Source organism: Wolffia australiana, chromosome 5 (genome assembly GCF_029677425.1).
Source record: "Wolffia australiana isolate 7733 chromosome 5, ASM2967742v1".
NCBI classification, from domain to species: Eukaryota; Viridiplantae; Streptophyta; class Magnoliopsida; order Alismatales; family Araceae; genus Wolffia; species Wolffia australiana.
Window position 1 is genome coordinate 21,259,040 of NC_135839.1, and position 24,527 is coordinate 21,283,566.

A 24,527-nucleotide genomic window follows, 5' to 3' on the forward strand; every position below is an offset into this window, starting at 1 on the left:
AGAAACAGGGAGGAGGACGGGGTAGGGTTGGGAGAACAGAAGAGAGGAGTGCTTACAAGGGCTTTTTCTTCCTCCATCGATCTTGCCTCTCCCTTCTTACATCTTGTGGCACATCCACAAGTCATATACCTTGCTGGGCCAAGCCAGAGGCAGCATCTGTTTGGGCCAAAATACAGGAGTTCGCTTCGGCCCTTTCTACTTCTGATAGACCTGGATCGGGGTCTTAACAGAATCCAACTGGCAACTTGAACAATGAGAGATGAAAGATGGGAATTTCTGAGAGTACTGACCTCAGTAGCCCTAGCCGGCCGCTTCTAGACAACACTTTGGCTTGCCTTCCTTCCAACCGCCTCTTGACCTTCTCTACCACCAGCTGCCAGTCCGCCTTAGACATACGCCCTCTAATCAGTGGCAGGCCCAAGTATCTCATAGGGAGACTACTGATCGGTGTTCCCAACACCTCTGCACATTGTGTCTCCTCCTCCTGAGAAAGACCACAGCTCACAAATGTTGATTTTCCACGATTGCTGCGTAAGCCCGAGAAGTCTGCAACAAAACGAGTAATGTGGACAAATTTTTTGCCTCCTCCACAGAGCCTTCTATAAAAAAAGTGGTGTCATCTGCATACTGCAGTAACGGGATACCCTCAGGGTAGCCCCTAAAGAGACCGCGTGTACAGGCTAGGTTAGTGCATATGGCAACTGTGTCTATCGCTAGCACAAATAGTAGGGGTGTGAGCGGACACCCTTGCCTTATCCAGAAAAAGACAATTAAAGCTATCAGTAATAATAAGTACCACTCAGATCTAATTTTCTCGGCCAAGTTAGGCGACGGGAAGACATTCCAATTCTGGAGAGACCCATGGTCACCACGGGGCATCCGTGGTGAGGTATTCCCCCGACTGTATGCATTGGTCCAGGATCAGAATGCCCACGTGCGAGACTGCTGGGAGGGCGTGTGGAACCCGATCATACAAGGAGCCCTATCTGACCAGCGTGTGACGGATTACTTGGACCTGCAACAATCACTATTTCAGCTGCGGCCCGAAGATGGAGAACGAGATAGTTGGACATGGACAAATGGCCCCTTCTCGGTTCATAAGGCTTATACGATGATTCGAGAAGGGCAAGAGGAAGACACGGCACTGGTCAGTGCATGCAGGCTTATATGGAGTCAAAAAGCCCCATTGAAGGTGCGGTTTTTTGGGTGGCTGCTAGCAAGGAAAAGATTAATGACAAAAGTCCTCCGCAAAAAGTTCTACCCTGATACTTCATCGCAATGCACGTTGTGTCTCAATGGGGAAGAAGATTGCAATCATCTTTTCTTTGAATGCTCCTTTGCTCGCACAGTTTGGGCCAGCCAGCTACTCTCAAGGTTGAAGGTGACATCTGAACAGGCTTTTTGGGACTCGGCATGGCATTTTGTGGGAAGAAGAAACAGGGAAGGGGGTCGAGCACTTGCCGTGTTGTGGGCCATCTGGCTACATAGAAACGAGGTGGTGTTCAGAGGAAGAAGGGCTTCTACCGATGGAGCTATACATGAAGCAGAAGGACTTAAGGCAGCATGGTCCTTGCAAGCGATGGGAAGCGAAGGGAGGTTTTTGATGATGACTATCTAGCATGTAATGGGCCTATGAGGTCTTGACGGGAGGTTCACCGACTCGTCGGGTGTTCATCCCTTGTTATAGTTCAAAAAAAAAAAAAAAACACTCAGATCTAATGAGTTGAAGAAGACATCTCTTCACGTTTTCCACCATGGGCTATTGGGTTATTAGGCCCTGCCCAATAACCCTTCCACCATCTCTTCTTTTAACCTAACATAAGACAAAATTGTTGCTTTAGTTTGTACAACATTTATGTTTCACTTATCCACCATGTTGTAGCCTCCAGGGAAACTAGGCGTCTGCACAGTACCAGACCTTCCAGTGACCTCCACTTGGGACTCTTCTGAGGTGACCTTCTCACACTCACATCGATGGCTTCCTCTAAATGGCCTCAACTCGACAGTTTCCACTCTTGGTGGTCCCCTCCACTTTGGTCAGACTTGACTCAGCAGCGACTATGGTTAATTGGCTGTGGCTCTCTTATCAGCAGCCTCCTCTTAGTGGCGTCCCTCTCTCAGAAGTCTTATCTCAGCAGCACCACCCTCTTTGGTGGCAGCCTGCCGCATTTTCAGCGGCAGCCTCCTATTAGCAGCAGACTCCTCTCAGCTGGGGCCTCCTCTCATCAGCCGCAGCCTATCCTTGATGACCACATCCTCCTCTTGGTGCCTCCCCTCGGCAGCACTCTCCTGTAGGCAGCTTCCCTAAGTGATGTCTTTCTTAGCAGCTACCTCATCCTGACAGCAGCATCCACTAGGCATCTTCTTGGTAGCTGCCTCCTCTCAGAAGCAGCCCCTCTCTCTATGGCCTTCCTTAGAGTCTGTTTTCAGTCTGTCCTAGTGTTATGTATTCGACTTTTTGTGACCTCCCTCTCATTCAATTTCAGCAACCTTGCTCAAAGCTCTCAGCCTGGCCCCTTAGAGAACTCTGCTTGGCTTTCCTTGGAAATCTTCCCATGGGCTATCCAGCTCTATGACAGAAGACTGGCTTGCTGAGTACAATTAGGACCACACTGGCCCTTCCCTACCATCCTTTGGTCTGGCCATTCCTCTATAGCTGAGAGAATAGGGCAGAATGGATATCACACAGGAGAGGGGGGGGGAAGGGAACATTGTTGGGAGGGAACAGCAGGATGGACTTTGTTGAGAGAGTGAGAGGGAGTCACAGTAACATCAACTTAAAACTATTTTTTTCTGCCCTCCCCAAGGAGGGCCACAGAAGGGAAAACTAACCAAAGAAGGAAAATTGGCCAAAATACCCCCTGGCATGCAATTTGACATAAATACCCCTAGTGGGAAAAATGAATAAAACACCAATAAATATGATGTATTGTATAATATATATACAGGAAAAATCAGACTACACTCTAAATTGCTTTCGACCTAGTATTTTCATGAGCGAACCACTAGCATATTAAAGTTGATTCTCATTAAATTAGCAAAATCCATACCTCCATTCTCCGACTTAAGGAAGTTGTAAAATTTATGTCCGAGTTAATGGCCGCACTGTCTACGTACTTCTCTATGTATATGTGTTCTTGAGCTATGTATATCTACTATGATGTATACCATCTTTTAAGAATTATCAATATTTTCTATTCAATTGTATTGAAAAATAAAAGTTTAGAAAAATATTCATTCGATAAGACAGAGGACAACAAACGCATCAAAGAGAGACATACATCTTCCAATACGCAGACTTGAAGGGAAGAGGTTGCATCCTTACAAACTTAATAGCATCGTTGGATTCCATTCCAGGAACTGTGTCAAATAAGACCTGAAACATACAAATTGACATTAGTTTGATTCATAATTTTCATGCATCTAATCAAGTGGCTGCATCACATGGTTTCAGAAAAGATAGCAGACAAAATTAATCAAGAGGATACATCATAAGTTTGAGTTATCTCAGAAGGTACTGCAAACTCCCTTCCTCCCTCTCTCTCCATCACTCCCCCGTCCCTTATTACAGTTGATACTCAGCACTCAACGACCAATGCATCGCCAATCAGCCCGCATGAGTAGCCGCACTAGTCGTGGCCATTACTTCATAATTTACGGGGATTATGGCCTTCATCAGCCATCTGTCCTGGTGCCTAAAGTAGGGCAACATCTTGGTGGTGAGGTATTGAGTCATAATAACCACTGTTAGGATCACTGGTCCAGTCTCTTTCAAAATTTGTCCATTCATCATGCCTCAACCCAGGTAAGACATGAGCGAAGCCTACCACCATCAGCCGAACTCATCTGGGCATTTGGGTAGTCCGAAGTTTCCTCCCTCCTCCCTCCCTCTCTCTCTTTCCAGCTAGGGTTACGAAAGGTGGAGAAGGCAACAGGGAGAATGAGAAGCCTCACCTGTTGATCCTTCTTCTCACTAATCAGCTGAAAGCTGACTAATATTCACTTAGGTAGATATGATCACCACCTGATAGCTCAGTAAAACTAACAATAACACCGGTTGTGACAGTCTATGTTACCGACCATGACAAGTTTGTAGCATCATGGGTGTACTGGGCACCTGCGTGTCTTTGGCAAAGGGTGCTCTCCAATGCCCTTCTGGATCTAATGCCTTACGTACAGAATGCGGAGGTTGTGGTGCCAATCATGGGGTTTCCCAACCCTGCGTCAGCACCACCCTGCTTCACGCAAGACCCACGTTTATTGTGCTTAAGTCATCACCGAGGACCCAGACTGATATGCCGAATGAATTTTGCGTGTAGGACACTACACGTGCGGCATCGTCACATGCTGGTTATAAGTTGTGGTGAGAGCCCTGTTACTACTGAAACCGGCCACATGCCCAGACCTGCCGGATGCAGAGCAATGTTGGTCATTCTTGCTTCCAAGAGCAAATGTGGCAAGATTCCCTATCTGTGTGGGATGCCAATAAGAGTGCACCTGGATGGCGGCGAGACCCTATCTGTGTGGGATACCAATAAGAGCGTACCTGGATGGTGCCTCGCCCCCATGCTTAATGCCATCAAGTCATTGTACCCTGGGCTCCCGCACAGTCGCCACAGTGATGATGTATATGTTGGGCGCATGGATGCCACAGCAGAAATCCAAACGAATTAGTGGCTTTGCACTACTGCTGTGGCTATTGACAGTCCTCAGCCATGACCCTCTAAGCAGCATTTTGGTTAAGGGCTTGCATCGACCACCTGGCTTTATCTCCATGGATCAGCCAGACATGGCGTCTACTCTAGAACTTCATATATGTTGACTAACAGTCCCCGGGTGTTTTGGTTGGTTCATCCTCTTTTGAGGTATTTCCTTGGGGTCAGGGCTTCCACATTATGATTTAGGTTATTCTCTTTTAAATGTCCACGTTAGCAACATCATTTTTACGAGTGATGAGCAGTTAAGCATTTCAAGGTTTAAGACCAAAGCAAGGTTGGCGCAAAAGATCTTGGTCCCCTCCACTATTTCTTGGGTACTGAGACTGTAAAATCTAAAGCATAATTGATTATTAATAGAATGAATTATTCAATGTATCTTTTTATGTTATTGGTCTCAAGGGGTAGATGCCAACTCCTACTTAGCCTCCAAGGCAACATAGCACTGAACATGTAACATTTTGGCAGATCCAGGTCAAACCTCCACCAGGTGTGACAATTGAAAAGCCTCACAATGGCATTGCAGTATATTTGTATGCCGATTATTGGTTTCTCCTTGCATTACAAAATAGCACACTCACAACGATTTTCTGCACAATAAACTGATGGAACTCCTGTCAGCCAGTGGTGTTATGTCTTGTGCCAGCCAATGGCATTATATTTTGTATTGAGTCGCTTACTCCGATACAGGTTAAAGGGTATTCCCATTAGCCCGTCCATGATGTACTAGTGCCTGGTATTTAAACCAAATTTAACAGTAATGAACTTATCAGTGTACTATTTTCTTCCCCTTACCTAGGGTTTTGCTCGCCAGGTAAGCAAAAGATTGTTGACAACACTGATCCCAGAAAAAGGGCAAATTAAATTGTCAGACTCTACGGCAGTGGTAGGGATGGGGGTACGAGAAAGTGAGAGGAAAGGCTGAAGGGAGGGAGTCTATCACCAAGGAGAAGAGCCTGCCCGCCTGCCTGTCTAAAGTAAGCAACTCCACCTGTATGACAGCCAGGGAGGAGAAAGTGAGAGGGGCCGGTTGGGAAAGAGTTGAGACTAATGAATACTGACGTTTGCTGCCTGTTCCCTCTGCCTCCGCGCCCTTTAAGATTGTCACTTGGTCAAGATGGGACTGGTCATTCTGGGCCAGGCCTGTGAGCACAAAACCCAGGACAGTGTTTTGCCCTGGTGAATGCCTGCATTGATGATCGACTATAATCCAATCACTTCGAGATTCATGGTTATCTCAATGCACTTTGGGCAAGTTCGTATGTTGTCAGTCCTCAACACTTCATTTCTGTTGGTGCTAACCTTCTCTCATTGAAGTGCAAGAAGCAATCAGTTGTCATCAGGCAAATCGGGAAAGGAGGAGACAAAGCCAGCACGATTCGGATCTTCTGCAAGAAGACTGATGTTCGTGAGGTGAGAGGCTGCATTCTGCCTGCTCGTTAGAGGGTATTGTTTCCACTCGGTCATTGGCATTAAATTGGTGGAAGGTTATTGATATCTTCTTGGGGGGGAGGGGGGATGGTTCAGATGTATATCTGAAGAGGTGATATTTACGTTTTGGATGTATGTCATCGTTATGCAGCCTTTCTCAAGCCCAAAACTAGTAACACTAGAGCCTAAAAAGGATTTTCGCACAGGGACCACGATAAATCTAAGAATTAATCCTTCAGTATATTAATTCAACAGTTTTCTTCAAATATATATATATATATATATATATATATATATATATATATATATATATATATATATATTAATTCAACAGTAACCTCATATTAAGCTTTTTAGATATATACAAGTGAACAAGAAAATGCCTACTCTTATGGGAGTCTGAACAGAGAGCCGTTCAAGGACATAATTTTCAACAAATGGATCTGAATGTATGTTCTCCTGGGCCGTGGGACCTGAACTCGCGCTTAGAAGGAAATATGAACCTGAATCCCAACATTCACCAGAATTGACACAAGCAGAAAATGACGCAAGATCAAGGTGATAGCACAAAAGTTCACAGAGATACTCAATGCAACATCCCTGCAAGGAAAATTTAATGTGTCAAATTTTTAATTTTTTATCAATTAAGCAGAATAATAGATGATTATCACAAAAATGTCTACCTCATCAAAATGCTGCCCCTGTACAGATAACCTCTCTAGCCTCAAGATATGCGATCTGCTAGTCCATAACTTCCACAATAGTTTTCTCCGCTCTGTAGTCTTACCACGCAATAAGTCCCATCCCAACACAGCAGCTAGAGGTTGAAGAAGGGGAAACAAAGAAAGAACCTGCAAAATTCAAGAGCAGAATTGGGTAAGAAATTACAGGAGATGATGTGTCCCTTTCATTTTACATCTTCTGTGCATCAAAAGACAAAAAACTGATTAGCATACATCACCAGCATCGTGAAGTTGCGCTTGCTTTATCAAAGAAAGTGTAGTATCCATTATACAGCCTAGAACATGGAGCCCAGAAATGCGTGCGTAGTGATATAACTCCCTCATCGCATATTTGGTAGCTGAACTTCTGAAAGTTTCCTCATCTAAAGCTTCACTTTTCCCTGATTTTAACACAGCAAGGTACTTCTGGAAGGGCAAATGAATCGCGTCCTTTTCAGAGAGTTTTATCCTTTTAATCTCTTCCTCATACAATTCATCTTGAATGTCCTGCATATTAAACCCAATAAGAAAATCATTCGATTAAGAAACATGAAAGTAACATCAACAATGAGGCAAAACATTGAGTCCTACACCTAATGGAATAAAGAGACGGAACAAAGCCTTAGGCCTGCTAATCAAACAGATTGTCAAACATATTACAGACTATCAACTGACTTTTGTTTTTAGTAGCGGGATAAAACTTCAACTCCATCAAACTGTTATCAATCCTCAGCTTCGGATGAAGATGGGACTGATAAAGGACTCACAATGCTATGAATCGGACTTAACAATCGAAGAATGTTGAGAGAGAATTCTCCAATACAATGTCAGGAGAAGGAATAGGGAGAATCAATGATCAAGATAGAAAGAAAAGAAAGAAAAAGAGAGGACTTCACGCCCTATCTCCCCGAATCTGGATGGCAGGCCCGATCCTGCTTCCCCAGCCTCTGCCACTCTTGGCAACCAATTCTTGACAATGGTCGATAGTCCCCTGTCGCCCCCTTTAACTTTATTTATAACTGACTCACACGTGCATAGTCAACGCTGAGTCTTCACACGTGCCGACGTTTCTTCCATTGGTATTTCTTGGAGAAGAAACGTTGTGTATCACATACTTTGAGTTAACTTTCATTAGGCATTATATTTATAATGTTTTTGGATGAGTAACTCTATTTGCAGATTCATACGTTTCATTCCTAGAAAACTTCTTGCTTAAAGGAATTAATTTTTTCCCAAAGACGGTTGACCAAATAAATCTGGATAAGATGAGGCCTTTTTCCTGATTAAATAGATATGCAGTGATGCATTTTAAAAGTTGATTCACTCTTGCCCAAGGTTCTCCAGTAGGCTACTCCAATTTCTTTGGTTTTCCCTCTTGACTCTATTCCTTCTCTACTCTGCTCACATTTATGCATCGTCTCTCTGCAAAACAAACAGACCTGCTCAGCTCTCTAATGAGCGGGCCACTCATGGAATAACGAATAGAAAAAATATGCTAATTTCATGAGCTTAAAATATAATATACTAAGTTAAGAATTGAAAGCTTAAGGAAACAAGACGTATAAAAACACACATTTCAAAGTTAATGTGTATCCGCGGATAACCTGAATAATATGCATTATTTCGGAGGAGCAAGAACTGAGAGCCTCTGTATACATCAGGAGTAAATCAGAGACGTTGACAAGCCATGCTCTGTTCTGATCTTCTTTGAGAAGAAATTTCTTCAAAAGAGCAATCAATGCTGCCCTAAAATAAGATAACATTCAGCAAAAACAAAGGTAAGAATGAAAGTTGGAAAGAACAGAAAATCAGAAGTAGGCTAACTAATACCAGCAATTCGTGTATCTATGTTGTTGAAATGTGTTGAGCATTATTTGGCCCTCTCTATGTTTGGCCCTCTCTATATTTGGCCCCTTCTATCTTTGGCCCATTAGGGCCCCCTATATAAACCCTTGTAATCACTATTCTCAGATTAAGAGAATCATTTTCTTGTTTACATGGTATCAGAGCCCTAACCCTAACCCTAATCTGGGTTCTTGGGACTCTCCTCCTCCTGCGCTCAGATCTCAGGCAGCTCTCCGGCCAGCCTGATCTCGAGCACCGCCATTGCCCTCTGCGCTCAGCCGTCGCCCTCGCACAGCCGCAGCTGCCGCACACCGCGCGCAGCATTCTTCGGCCGCGCGCAGAGCTTATACGGCCGCGCACAGCGCGACAGCCCGCGCGCAGCGCGCGCGGCAGCCGCACACGCGCGCCAGACAACCGCAACAACCGCGCAGACGACGGCGCTCCGCCACGCGGCTGCACACAGCCGCGCCACGGCCGCCCACCGCGCGCCACGGTTGTCTTTGCTTGTCTTTGGCTGTCCTTAGCCTCCTGCACGCTTGTCCGGCCTGCCGTCCGTGAGCTTTGCTTCGACTGTGGGCGTTGCTTTGACTGGGCCTTCATCTGCCGTTTGTGCTGTCCAAGCCATCTCAGCACCTCTCCTTTGGCCAAATCTCAGCAATGACGAATCCTATTGCTGCTGCTGAGTCACCTGAAGCTCCGACCACCTCGGTTACGCCAAACTCGACGCCGGCTTCGACGCCACATGCACCTGCGGCGCCTATTGAGTCGGGAAACTGGTCTTTCTCCCCAGGACCTTTCTCTTTGCCTCGGATGCCGCCAGATGGCATGTTCACTGGCTTTAATCTGTTGCAATGGCGCCAGTACGTCCAAATTACCCTAAAGGGGCATCTCATGCGCCACCTTCTGGAAGACGGACCTCCTCGGACCGATCCGAAGTACTACGATTGGCTGGATGTCGAGGGGATTGTTCATCGCTGGCTCTTGGACAGCATTTCACCCAGCGTTAAGGGTGAATTTCTGTCCCTGGAGTCGGCTAAGGCAGTCTGGGAAGCGGTGCTTGAGAGTCACTCCAAGAAGCATAATATCGCCACTTTGTATGAGTTGGTGCATCGGGCCTCCAATCTGCGGCAAGGGGACCGGACCATTATGGAGTACAGTACGGAGCTCATCTCCTTGTGGAATGAGATCGACCACTACATGCCACCGGATCCTCACTCGGTGGATCGCAAGTACACTCTTCAACTTCGGGTGTTCCAGTTCCTCATGGGACTGAACCCGGAGTATGAGTCGCTACGGGCTCAGCTAATCCATCGGGAGAAGGAGCTTACCTTCAAGGATGCTCTTCGCAGTGCCAGAATTGAAGAATCTCGCTTCCAGCAGGTGCAGACCCCGGTCACGGCACTTGTAGCTCAGTCCTCTCCGGCGCGCCCATCGACGACGACACCACCCGGTTCTTTGCCGCGTGGTCCGACTACTCGGTCTGAGGAGTCTCCAAAGGGTGATCCCTCTCTCTTTTGCAATTATTGCAAGAAGCGGGGCCACTCCAAGGAGACGTGCTACAAGCTTCAACGGAAGCGCGTGCAACAGAGCAACCTTGCTACCGTCACACCTTCCGTCAGCCAAGTGCCTCCTCCGGGTCAAGTGCCTATGCCATGCGGACTTCTTCCCACTGGTGCCTCGCCCGCCGGCTTCACTCCGGAAGAGATGGAACGCCTCCGCCGCTTGCTTGATCCTCCAGTCGTGGGCTCATGTTCCTTGGCCCACGCAGGTATGTCCACCGTTCTTCCTCCACCCCCATCTCCTTCCGACAATCCCTCTTCATCTTCCACTTGGCTTCTTGATTCCGGTGCCACCGCTCATATGACCCCTAATCCAAGAGCTTTTGTAACGTATGAACCCGTTTCTGGATCCTCTAAAGTCAAAACGGCCTCCGGCGATCTTCTCACCGTGGCGGGTATTGGTCGTGTGGCCGTCTCTTCCTCTATGCAATTACCTAAAGTTCTCCATGTTCCACGCCTAACTCATCATCTCCTTTCATTGTCGAATCTTGTTCGCGATTTGAATCACGATCTTACATTCTCACCTCATTCATGTTTTTATCGTGATAAGGTGTCGGGGAGGAAGATTTCCATTGCTGAGGAGCATGAGGGGCTCTATCTTGTTCGACCTTCTTCGCCTTCTTTTCCTGTTGCTGCTAAGGCATTCTCTCTTTCGGCTTCTCACGAGCGTTTGTGGCTTCTTCATCGACGTCTCGGCCATCCTTCCTTTGCTACCCTTTATCGTCTCTTTCCAAAACTTTTCCAAGGCCATTCTGTGGACCGATTTGTTTGTAATGCTTGTCGAATTGCGAAACATCATCGCACTTCTTATCCTATCTCGTCTTCTCATTCTTCCACTCCTTTTTCTCTTATTCACACCGACGTGTGGGGACCTTCCCCTATTCACAGCACTTCCGGATCTCGATGGTTATGCATCTTCATTGACGACGCAACTCGTTTCACGTGGGCCTATTTCTTAAAGAATAAATCGGAGATATCCCGTGTTATTCCCCAATTCTACTCACTTGTTCAAACTCAATTCTCTACGTCCATCCGTCGCTTCCACTCCGACAATGCTAAAGACTATGTTTATACCTCGTTAAGCACCTTCTTTCAAGACAAAGGCATTATCCATGAAACTTCTTGCCCATATACACCCCAACAAAATGGCGTTGCCGAACGTAAATTCCGTCACATCTTTGAAATGACTCGGAGCCTTCTCTTCCATATGCATGTGCCCAAGTATCTTTGGGGGGAAGCCGTCTCCACCGCCATCCGTCTCCTTAACCGCCTTCCGTCTAGAGTGCTTGATTTTTCCACACCTATTGACCGTCTTCAGCATGCCTTTCCCTCCCTCTCTCTCCGAACTAATCTTACCCCTCGTGTATTCGGATGTGTTTGTTATGCGCCTAACCATCGCCTTGGTCGTGATAAACTTGACCCTCGTGCTGTGAAATGCGTGTTTGTTGGCTATTCCTCCACGCAAAAAGGTTATGTATGCTATCATCCACCCTCTCATCGGTTCGTCGTCACTAAAGATGCCACTTTCGATGAATTTCTCCCTTACTATTCTTCCTCTTCTCCAGAGCCACCTTCATCAACACCCTCATCCGATCCACTTGAATTCCTAATTCTCCCTCAACCATCTCCGTTATCCGTCTCTCGTCCATCCTCTCCGGCCCCGCCAGTCGTGTCTCCTCCAGAAGTTGTGCCTCCCGACTCGCCTCCAGAAATTGTGCCTCCCGACATCTCTCCGGCCCCCATCTCCGTCCCTCATGTGGAGCTTCCTCCTGTCCCGGCTGCTGAATTCTCCTCTTCGGCAGCACCTTCTTTGCCTCCACCACTTCCTATCCGCCGATGCCCGCCTGAAAAACGCTATGGTATTACTCTCGCTCGTCGAAGACCTCGGGTTGTTACGTCCTCTTCCGATGCCCCGCCTCAGTCCTCCCCACCTCTAGAATCCACATTAGCCGTGCTGCCCTCTTCACGTTCTTCTCCTCTCTATCCCTTAGAGGCATCCATTTCGTCTCACCGTCTCTCACCATCCTATCATGCACTTCTTACCTCACTTGATGCCACTTCCCTTCCGAAGACGGTGGACATTGCACTTTCATTTTCGCATTGGCGTCAGGCTATGGAGGAGGAGCTTCGTGCTCTTGCTCAAAATGAGACGTGGGATTTGGTTCCTCTACCGGCCGGGAAGCATCTAGTGGGTAGCCGTTGGGTGTATGCTGTGAAGCATAATTCCGACGGTTCTATTGAGAGGCACAAAGCTCGGGTTGTGGCGCAGGGGTTTACTCAGAAGCATGGCATTGATTATCAGGCGACATTTGCCCCCGTTGCCAAGCTGAATACGGTGCGGATCCTCTTGGCTCTTGCTGCGGATCGTGGCTGGACTTTGCAGCAATATGATGTGAAGAATGCTTTTCTGCATGGCGATTTGACTGAGGAGATCTACATGGCATTACCTCCAGGCTATACTTCTTTAGTGCCGTCGTCTCCGAATTCTGTTGTCTGTCGCCTGAAGAAAGCACTATATGGCTTGAAGCAATCTCTCCTCGGCGTGGTTTGGTCGTTTCACGACGGCCATGAAGCGCTGTGGCTATCGTCAGTGTAATGGAGATCACACCTCTTCTACCGCCATTCCACGTCGGAGTCGCTATTCTGCTTGTGTCGTGGATGACATCATTATTACGGGTGATGATACGCGACCATTACTGAGCTGGCCATGTATCTCTCGTCGGAGTTTGCTATTCGTCATCTTGGCCCGTTGAGGTATTTTCTTGGCATAGAGGTGGCATATTCTTCGAGCGGGATTTTTATTTGTCAGAGAAAGTATACGGTGGATCTTCTCTGCGACCTTGGAAAGGAGGATTCCAAGCCTATTTCGACACCGATTGATGTGAACCATCGACTCGGTGCCGACGAGAATGAGGAGCTTGCTGAGCCCGGACAATATAGAAGACCTGTGGGCAAACTGATTTATCTCACCCACACTCGTCCAGACATTGCTTACTCAGTGGGTGTTCTGAGTCAGTTTATGCAGACTCCTCGCAAGAGTCATCTTCATGCTGCTCATCGTCTCCTCCGGTTTCTGAAGGGCACCATTGGTCGTGGACTACTGTTTCGTCGTCATACAGGCATGCGTCTAGAAGTCTACACTGATGCTGATTATGCAGGCTCTGTCGTCGACCGACGGTCCACATCAGGCTATTGCACCTTCTTGGGCGGCAACTTGATTACGTGGAGGAGTAAGAAGCAGAAGGTGGTCTCCCGCTCGAGTGCTGAAGCGGAGTTCCGTGCTCTGGCGCATGGTCTTTGCGAAGCACTTTGGATTACCAAGCTCCTCCGGAAACTACGGTGTCCAGTTAGCTCTCCTGTCCAACTGTTCTGCGACAACAAATTGGCGATTAGCATTGCTCATGATCCCGTTCAGCATGACCGTACAAAGCACATCGAGACTGATCGTCATTTCATCAAAGAGAAGCTTGAATCGGGAAATTTTTGCACGCCATATGTTCCGTCCGCTGAACAGCTAGCAGATATCTTCACCAAAGGGCTTCATGCTCCTCGGTTTGAAGAGCTCTGTTCCAAGCTGGGTGTGGAAAACATCCACGCTCCAGCTTGAGGGGGAGTGTTGAGCATTATTTGGCCCTCTATGTTTGGCCCTCTCTATATTTGGCCCCTTCTATCTTTGGCCCATTAGGGCCCCCTATATAAACCCTTGTAATCACTATTCTCAGATTAAGAGAATCATTTTCTTGTTTACAAAATGAAATATTGAAGAACGATCGGTCAGTTGCAACCTAATCGAATATAAACTTCAATCTAGAAGAGCATCCTCAAGTATCCATGAGTTTGATGGAGAAAAGAGATGAACGATAGACGACAGAGCCGCCCTGGCAGACTCCTCCACCCGTGGTCACTCCCCACTGCTCCGGACTCTGGTGACTCCGACCACACTCTGTTGCTGATCTTGAAACTGCCTGTTCCGTCTTCCCCGGAACAGGCTAATTAAAGAGCCGTTGCATGTGCAATGTGACTCTGGCCTCCATCTTCTGTGGTACACAATATCCCCGTCTTCTCGTCCTCGATGTGCTCGAAGTATCGATGCTGCTTTCGAGTATGAGGCCTGCCGGCGTAGCACTTGCCACCGACCTCGCTCATCTCCTCCAGCCATCTGAAGAGGCTATGGCGCTCCCAGTAGCCTTGTACGTCTTCTTTCAGGGGCGACTCCTTCGCAGCTCCCAGCATGAATTTCGTCTTGGCCACTGCCTGCGCACACCACTGGCCTTGTGCTCGCAGGAGTACTCCTCTTCTGGTCGAGAATTGGCACGACCTCAGCTCCCTCGTGTATCTTGCACTAGACCTCTCCTCGAGCATTCTCTTGCGCTTCATCTCTTCCCTAGCGATCTCATTCATCCGAGCCCTCTACTCCTTTTGCTGCCGACTAGCCACACCCCTCAACCTAGCCGCTTCCTCTTCAGCCAAATCCCGCTCCCGAATTGTGGCCGCCCTCTCTTCCAAATCAGGCTCGCCCTTTTCCACGTCGCGCATTCCAGCGCCAGCGGCCCCCTCCGCGGTCGACAAGCCATGAACGACTATATTCCTTCACACCGTTGCCACCCTCTTCTCCGATCTGACCCTGAAGGAAGAACCTCCAAACAGGAGCCATGTTACCTCTGCACATCTGCTGGATCACCTCCGGCCATGGCAGCGGGCCTGCGTAGCCCATCTCCTTCTGCAGCCACTCCATGATCTCCTCCGGCTTCGGCGCCAAGCCCTTCTTCCTGAGGCCCGAAGTGCCAGGCTTCAGGCCTTGAATCGGAGACGTCTCCTTCCTCGACACAGTGAAGAGCACCATCTTCCTTCGCGGATCTCTGATCGCTGCGGGAGCCGCTGCCACCACTACCACCATTGACAGAGCAACAACCGGGTGTGACCGAGAAAGCGCATCCGAAGACCTCTTTTGCAGAAGGGAAATCGACGTCAGGTCAGAAGGAGGCTGAGATCACCACGGGGCATCCCAAAACTGCCTCCTCCAGAGAGATGGAAAATAACACAACGGGAGGGAATCTTCAGAGTGTAGAGGAGACACAACATACCAAAGCAAGGGAGACAAAGGGATCCAAGAGCCCCAGCACATGGCCCAAATGGGAGATGCATTGGTAGGAAGGGAAGAAGGAGATCCCGCGAATCCGTACACGGTACCTCCCCTAGGAGACGGTATGTCTGGAAGGACGACGGCGACCGCAGGAAGCAGCAGAGCAGTGGGCAGGCCCCCTAGGCCGAGCAAAACGGGAGAACCAGGTTTGTCCAGCTTTGTATACAAATGCACAAAACTTGGTATCCATCACGAGAGGAGAATTGTTACATGGGCTAAGGCCGGTAAAAGCGGGTGACTGTTAATAGCGGCAGAGAGTGTGATGAAAGGCAACACCAAAGCGAAGTGCGGTACAAAGGGGGAAGCTGAGCCTCGGGGGAAAGGCAAGGAGATCACGCGCCACTACAGTAGTAGGACCACAGAGCCTGTCGTGTTACGACAGGATGTGGTAGAAGACTCTCTTAAGACTCCCCGTGCTAAAGCGATGGCGGCAACAGTGGGACTGAAGCTGTCACCAGGCAATGAAGGGGGTGAAGAAGGTTTACCATGAAGTGCATCTCATGGAATGTCTGAGGCCTCCAAGATGAAGGTAGGCGCCGAGTGGTGGGAGGCTACCTGAGAGAATGGGGGGCCTCAAGTGGCATGTTTAAAGGAGACCATGCTGGAATTGTGAGCCAATGGAATGGAATACAGTGGGCAGAGGATTCCTTGAGGGTTTTATCTCGGTCAATGTAGTCGGTCGGTCTGGGGGAATTGTGGTAGCATGGAACAAGGCCATGTTCTCAAAAGTGGCTACGTGGACAGGACAGTTTGCTGCAGCAACCAAATTGAAGCGCTCTAACAACAATCTTGAACTGATTGTAGCCTCGATATATGGCCTTTAAGAAGAGATAACGAAACGTGGCTATCAAAACCAAGATTACATTCCGAGACGAAAATGCAAGCCGTCAAAATACAGGGGCTGCGGCAGCATTTGGTGAAGTTTCAAAAGCGAATGCACGAGCACAGAAGAAGACAAGAAACGAGGCTTTGTGCAGAATCAAACAGTTGGACGATCTGGAGGATACATGGTTCTTGAATGAAGAAGAATCAATTGAACGAAGTGGAGGGGGGCGGTAGTCGGAGAAGACAAAAAGCTCGAGATGGACTGGATGCAGCAGTCTCAACAGCTGTGGCTCCAGGCAGGCGACACGAATACGAGATTTTTCCACCTAGCAGCAAACGGGAGACGTCGGATCAATAGCATCTGGAAACTGACAGTAGGAGGCCAAGAATATGTCAGCTCACAATTGGTGGGACATGTAGTTGCAGATCATTTTCGCACTTTTTACAAGGAAGGCAGACGCACTACATGTTTATGGTGCAGAAAGGATGCTCGTACCTTGGACACCTCATGCAAAGAGGAACTGATTCGACCGTTTTCGGAGGAAGAGGTCAAGGAGGCGATCAAAAGCCTCAATGGTGAAGGGGAGCCAGGCCAGGACGGATTGCCAGTTTTCTTCTATAAAGAATTCTGGAAATTGGTGAGACCGAATGCGATGGCCACGCTTGAAGAGTTCCAAAGAGGGACATGCACCATGGAGAGACTAAACGTGGCGTTCTTGGTTCTAATACCCAAGCAGCAAGGCGCTGAATGGATTGAGGACTTCAGACCAATCTCCTTGTCCAACTCCATATACCTAATCATTGCAAAGGTCCTGGCAAACAGGCTGAGAGAGGCAATTGGGGAACTCATAGGACCCTCTCAATCAGCCTTCATACCCGGTCATTTGTTGGTGGATAGCGCCGTAGCAGCAGGCGAGATTCTAGCGTCATGGAAACGACATGGAACCAAAGGTCTTAAGTGGAAGGTCGATTTTGCAAAGGCATATGACACGCTAGACTGGGGTTTCCTCTCGGCGTCAATGAAAAGGAGGGCCTTCCCCAAGGAATGGGTAAAGTGGATGAAGAGATGCATCACAACACACTCCTTCTCAGTGTTGGTGAACAGAAGGCCAGAAGGCGAGGTGCCCACGTGTACCCCTACTATTTGTACTAGCGATACATGCACTCTCCACATGCACTAATCTTGCATGTAGACATGGTCTCCAAAAGGTTACCAAACCGCTAGCGTCCCAGAGGGTATCCCGTTACTCCAGTATGTGGATGACACTACTTTTTTTGTAGTAGGCTCTGTGGAGGAGGCAAAAAATCTGTCCACGTTACTCGACTTGTTTGCAGACTTCTTAGGCTTACGTATCAGTCGGGCCAAGTCAGCATTCGTAAGCTGCAGTCTGTCCCGGGAAGAGGAGACACAATGCGCAGAGGAGTTGGGAACACCGACCGGTAACCATCCTATGAGATACTTGGGCCTTTCATTAACCAAAGGGTGGATGACTAAGGCCGAGTGGCTGCCGGTGATAGAGTAGACCGAGAGGTGGCTGGAAGGATGGCAAGCCAAAGTGTTGTCCAGAGGTGGCAGGCTGATGCTAATGATGGCAGTCCTATCAGCAATCCCCATATTTCATCTCTCAGTATTCAAGATGCCAACTGGAATCGGTCAGAGACTCGAAGGCTTGATGAGGCGATTTCTTTGGAAAGGCACTAGAATTGACCAGAGCCAAGGGCTGACCCTGGTGGCGTGGGATATGGTCTGCAGGCCCACCAAACAGGCCGGCCTAGGTGTGTTTCATATCCAAAGCATGAACACGGCATTATAATCAAAATGGGTGACACGGATCATGCAACCATGTGAGGACCTAACCATTCAAATCTTGAGAGACAATTATAGTCGGGGCTTGAATTGAGACAAGAAAATAGCCCCAATAAAGGGGGCATCGGCATTCTGGCTAGGCCTTAGACAAATCTTCCCCAAAGTCTGGGAGTTCTAATCAACCTATTGGTTATCAGTTCTCTTTTCCAATTTTGGGTAGACCACTGGTCGCCGCGGCCCCCTGCGAGAAGCATTCCCTCGGCTATTTGTGCTCGCCCAATGCCCCGAGGCTACCGTGGGAGAGTGCTGGGATAGCACTTGGAACCCAAGGGTAGAAGGCGCCTTATCAGACCAAAGACTAACCGATTTCTAGGGTATACAACAAGCTTTGAGTCAGATTTGCCCTCATCCCAGGGAAAAAGGTGGTTGGGAGTGGACGGGCGCTCCCTTCTCAGTTCGGGAAGCCTACGCTTGCATTTGCCAGGGTAACGAGGAAGCCCAGGCTACGACCCCAGCATGTCAAGTCATTTAGCATCTAAAGGTTTTGCTTAAGGTAAAGATTTTTGGGTGGCTCTTGCTCAAAAAGAGGCAGTTGACTCGTGTCTTCCACAAGAGGATGTATCCAGATGCCCCATCAGTATGTATACTGTGTACAAGAGTCGACGAGGATTGTAATCACCTGTTTTTTGGATGCCCGTTCGTGTGCATGGTTTGGGCCACCCAAGCATAATTGGTGGTGAATGTGTCATCAGAGGAGGCCTTCTGGGAGTCCGTGCAGAGAATCGGTCCCCGACAAAGAGAAGTGGGGGGAAGAACGCTGACAGTGCTTGGGGTATATGGCTTCATAGAAACGAGGAGATCTTCAGAGGGGGGGAAGGCTTCAACGGACAGGCTCGCCCATGAGGTAGAAGACCTCATGGTGTCATGGTTCCCTTGAGTTGGGTTTGGAGAGGGAAGAGGATGAACATAGATGTAATAGAGCCTTAGGGCTTGAGACATGTACTTGTTGTGTGGTTACCGATTAGTTCGGGTGACCGCCTCATGTATTTTCAAAAAAAAAAAATAATGAGCAAAAGTGAGATATTTCCTTTCACCATGGGAAAAATGGAAGGTCGAGAAAATAAAATAGAGCTTCAAATGGGAAACTGATATGTTCTTTTCAAGAAAATATCAAAGGCGAGCCAGTAAAAGAAGTAGGTCCACTTCAGCTCATGAAAACTAAGGGGCCAAGGAAACTATAACTAAAGTCAGGGAAGGGGGCAACAGACATTGAGTCAAGAAGTAGTTGGGGTCCGATTCAAGAAGGGGAAAGGCTGGAGAGCAGGAGGAGCCTGCATCCAGAAGGATTGCTCGATCCTTGGTCCTGGTATATCGTATTCAGCATTCTTGTATTCACATTGTCCAAAAAATCCCATCTCCCTCTCTCATTCTGATCAAGAAGTATATTGAATTGATAATAATTTCTCCCAAGAAGATAGAAGACAATCACATTGTCGTCTCTATTTTCTTTGACGCTATCAGAAACAAAGACCAAAGTTTTCTCTGTATCCAAGATCAGACAAGAAACATTCATGGAACATAAATAGCACTCAATCCGCATGAAGTACCAATAGAAATCTATTTCTTTCAAAGGTTCTCTGCACATATCATGATGAGCAACTATCTGGGATTAGAAATTGAAGTACAAATTCTTGTAATAAATATTTCAAAAAAAATTATAGTAATAAAAGCCACAAATCATCTCACACTGCGCATGATAATGACACATGAGAGGCATTGTGAACCAGATACCAACAGTACTTTTGTCCAATGAGATGAATGTGTAACACTTCTCATACACCATAGTGCATCATGCCACAATAGATCCAGCACATCATTGGCTACCGCATCAGAGAATCTCCAACAGGCTCAAAAATCGAATCATGCCACATTCTGAATATGAACATCGTCACGCGTATTATTGTATTCTCCTGAAACCTAGAAGATCAATAAGGGCCAAATAACAACATCTCCTTTGATTAACAGAAACTGGATCGGTTTTCATTACCAATTCATTACGACCAACAGCCAGCATAAATTTGTGCACGAGCCATGGAGAAAATGAAATATGGCCTTTGGGCTCCATGAAACGTAAGGTAAAAGGCATAGGAAAGACACTAAACAATTATCCATGGGATCAACCAACAAGATATATCTGCATACCCATGAGACCAAGGGATGGTCAACAAAGACGCGTACCAAAGGCTCTAGCATCACAAAAAAACCCCTAACAAACTACAACTACATCCAGAATGTGTTGCATCTTGTTGAAGATATGGGCTAAAAAGGTGCAGGCGAATCGGGCTCCTCCTTCATCAGTATCGGGCCCTGCTAGATCCCCTATCGGGCTCTATCGGGCCCACTAACGACAGCTAACGGCTAGTTAAACTAGCCGTTAACTAGCCGTTGGAGAATTAGCCGTTAGACAGCTCCTATAAATCTAGCAATGTACCATTGTAAAGTTTTATCCTTTTTAGTGAAAGTGTTAACCTCTTTTTCTCTTCTCTACCTCTGTCATCCTCTCTTGCTGGATCTTCAAAGTTGTCACATCTCAAGCATCTAAAGAAGCTAACTTCGATTCATCTCAAGCATCTGTTGTAGAAAATGTATATTCATCTGTTGCACAAACCGCAGATTGCGTCACCATTTTTTTAACCATTGATTAATCCAATAAATGTATATTCATATGAAAAACAAAAAATGCCCAAAAACAGGGCATCTTGGAGTCGGTTGAAAATGGGCCAGGCATCTTGGAGTCTCTCGATGCGAGCAGTCCCAACAATTGCATACAGCGTTTATCGTGTTGATGAGTACGGCTGCCAGTTATGAAGAAGATGATTTCAAGCGCTCCCGATGACTGCGGCTACACGCACCAAAATCGTTTTTCTTATTATTCGTAGGTGATCATTTCCTGGCATTCAATTCACGCTAGGAGAAGAGATCGTGATAGAAACCACGAAATTGTCAAACAACAGTAACGAACCAAATTCTTTCCCCATGGCAATGTCTGGCCTTTTCATAGTCTCTGAAGTTATCGATTCATATGAAGAACACAATTACATGAGCACACTTGGAGACTCCATTTTCGGCAAAGTCAAGCCATTTCTAGACATCCATTTGATGACTCCCTACTGTTCAGAGGAAAGATCCTTCGGTGATACGACATTCTCAAATGACTAACCATTTTCCGTACGAAGTACCAGGTATTTTTCCTGCAACTGCCACCGGAGCCCAATAAATGGAGAATCGATAATGTAAATTTCGCATATGCTGAGGGTTTCTACAAAGAACAGAGCGTAATTCCACCAGAGAAGAGAGAATTAGGGTACTCTTGAAAGGTAACGAATGAAATAACCAGATGAACATTGGGATAAATGATAAGAAAAAATAACTTTTCATGCGCGATTATTCAGCTGCAGCGTCATTGTCGTTGTCATGAAAGAAAAAATTAATTTGGAAGAAAGGGATTCCACCTAAGAATTATTACCTGTAATCGGACTCTTCCACACCGAAGCCCGTATGAAGAAAACGGAGGCGAGAAACGGCGCCAACGATGTCGTCTTTCTCCACACACTGAATCAAAACTCTCAAGTGCGCCTTCTGAACTTCACGCGGTAATCCAACTAGCTCCTCCAATCCTCCAGCAACTGAAGACTTGCCCCCGACGACACTAACGGCCAACTCCGACACACTATTCCTTGACCAGTCGATCTGTCGACGAATATTCCGGCATACAACATCAAGAACATCGGACTGGCCCAAAACAACGTCACACAGGCCTTTCAACTCCTCCTCCGTGCACGAGAACCAATTATCCGTAGTTCCATCGGCCTCGGCGGCGACTTCATTCTTCAATTCCCCCACCAAATAGTCTGACATGCGACGAAGAACCTCAACGTTCACGTCATCGCAATTCTCCTCGGACGCCCATGAACAGAGCTGCTCAACGAGAAGAAGACATTCCGCCTTGATCCGCAAGCTATCGGGATCAAAAGGCGAGTTCCCGATCTGGAGAAGCTCAATCGTGGACATCCACGCGAGGTGCGCGGGAGAACGACAAGAACCCGACCAAAGAACTCCATCAAATCTTCCTCCTTCGGCCACTATTGTGGTCAGAATCGCGCGAGCGAGCTCAGGCTGCCGCGCGTGCAGGCTGAGGATCACAGCACGGAGAGCCTCGAATTGGCCGAGGAAGAGATAATTCGCGGCCGCGCGGCATAGCGACTCGTCCTCTTCCTCCATTCTCGACGGCGATTTCTTCAGCGGACTGAGGAGAGGGCGAAGAACATCGTCTCAACTCTCAACGGTTTCTCCTCGCTCGAGCCTCTTCAATTCAGTCTCGGCCCTGTATTTATAGCGTCGTCAAGACTGAAACCGCCATAATTCAGCTCTAAATCCGAACCGATTGGAGATCCGACTATCCGATAAGGGAAAAATATCTTTGACCCGCCATAATTCCAAAAAAAAATCCAAGTGCCGGATGCAGAGTAGACATGGTCGTTCTGTTCTGTTCGTTTGAAACGAACGCAAAATTTGCACAAAAGAACCGCACAGGGCCTTGTTCTTTGTTCCATTCTTTTTCTTTTTCAAATACGAACAAAATTTGTACATTCGCACCAAATTAGACTAAAATTCGCACAAAGCGAACAAAAGAACAGAACAAGGGTCTGTGTGATGTTCTGTTCGAATTTACTTTTTGTTCTGTTCGGAAAACTGAACAGAACGAACAATTCGCACAAATTCTCACCAAAAGAACAGAACGACCATGTCTAATACGGAGGAGATGGTTTTTTCGTCCTAGACGACAAACCCGTCTCGTCCAAACCCGATGAAGTTGGACAGGATGACGTCCCCGCTGGCCTCTAATTCTCAACATACTACACTAGGGATCAGCAGTCGTCGTCCTCCGGTTTTTAGTCAACATCATCAAAATATGAGGTCGTCAACACCTACAAATTACTTATGACGACGTCAATGCCAGTTTTCAGTCCACGTCATCGACCTATGTCGACGTCGATGCCTGTTTTCAGTCAATGTCATCGACCCATGACAACAAACAAATACAAATTACACATGACGACCTATGACAATGTCAACACCTGTTTTCAGTCAACGTCATCGACCTATGACGATGTCAACGCGTGTGTTCAGTGAACGTCACTGACCTATGACAACATCAACGGCTACAAATTACATATGACGACCTATGACGATTTCAACGCCTGTTTTGAGTCAACATCATCGACCTATGATGACGTCAATGGCTACAAATTACAAATGACGACCTATGACGACGTCAACGCCTGTTTTCAGTCAACATCATCGACCTATGATGATGGCAACAGCTACAAATTACATGTGACGACCTATGACGACGTCAACGCCTGTGTTCAGTGAACGTCATTGACCTATGACGACATCAATGGCTACAAATTACATATAACGACCTATGACGACGTCAACGCCTGTTTTCAGACAACGTCATCGAACTATGATGACGTCAACGGCTACAAATCACACATGACAACCTATGACGACGTCAACGCCTGTGTTCAGTGAACATCATTGGCCTACGACGACGTCAACGGCTACAAATTACATATGGGAATCAGCAGTCGTCGTCTGTTCTTTAGTCAACTTTTATGCCTACGACGACATCAATGAACAGCTACAGGTTATATATAGGGATCAGCGGCGGTCATCTGTCCGTCATCCGTCAATGCCGTCTGCCTATGACAATGTCAATGTCTACATCAGTGTCAAAGCTTGTTGGCATTGACGTCATCGTCTTGGTTTCATCGCCATGTCGTCAACGTCATCAAAGCTGGTAGTGCAGATCTTTAGTTACATCAAAGTCTGTTATAGTCCACCTCCGCATTCCATCCATATATAAATGGACAAAGTCTACTTAAAAAGTATAATCTTGTCGTCGGGACGGGACGAGGTCAGATTGGACGAAAAAACTCTGAACAAGGACGAGGATTACAGCCCATCAGATCCGTCTTCTCCATGTTTTTGTCTATGTGGCGAGTGGTAACTTTTTCAAGTTATTTTTATTCCAACGTCGTACATATAAAACATTAAAAATTGTTTTGGGATAAGCTCATTCTATAACTAATAGTTTATTTTTGGGAGCCACCCTGAGATCAATCGATCCTTGAAAGCCGCGGAAAATTTGCACCTTCCTAGTTATTTTGGCATCCATATCAATGAAATGTCATTAAAACTTTCTCTGAAATATTCTTAGTTTATAATAAACACCTTATCAAAATGCTTTTGGGTGCATTTCAATTCATGTATCATTATACCTTGATATATTTTTCAGTATCATTTTCTGGTTCAAGTGACCCTAATTGATTTTGACTGTAATTGCATAATAAATGTGATGCGCTAACTTTATCTTCTTGGAACTACTTTCGTCGAAACATGAAGTTCTACCTC

General features: G+C 47.0%; 2 protein-coding genes across 3 annotated transcripts in view; one reads left to right on the forward strand and one right to left on the reverse strand.

Moving 5' to 3' along the window:
- LOC144703846 (zinc finger FYVE domain protein) overlaps positions 1-22,419 on the reverse strand; it is a 71,503-nt gene extending 49,084 nt beyond the window's left edge. For both annotated transcript variants that reach the window (XM_078576116.1, XM_078576115.1), the window contains exons 1-6: positions 21,574-22,419; positions 8,473-8,614; positions 7,103-7,375; positions 6,830-6,997; positions 6,534-6,746; positions 3,282-3,376 (exon numbers count right to left, since the gene is read on the reverse strand). In XM_078576116.1, coding sequence (XP_078432242.1) covers positions 3,282-3,376; positions 6,534-6,746; positions 6,830-6,997; positions 7,103-7,375; positions 8,473-8,614; positions 21,574-22,328 — 1,646 coding nt within the window. In that variant the 5' untranslated portion in view covers positions 22,329-22,419. The remainder of the gene's footprint in view (positions 1-3,281; positions 3,377-6,533; positions 6,747-6,829; positions 6,998-7,102; positions 7,376-8,472; positions 8,615-21,573) is intronic.
- On the forward strand, positions 9,794-10,891 carry LOC144703847 (uncharacterized). Its single transcript, XM_078576117.1, has 2 exons — positions 9,794-10,481; positions 10,823-10,891. The coding sequence occupies exons 1-2, from the start codon at positions 9,860-9,862 to the stop codon at positions 10,849-10,851; spliced, it is 651 nt and encodes a 216-aa protein (XP_078432243.1). The 5' UTR covers positions 9,794-9,859; the 3' UTR covers positions 10,852-10,891.
- Positions 22,420-24,527: the final 2,108 nt, after the last annotated feature.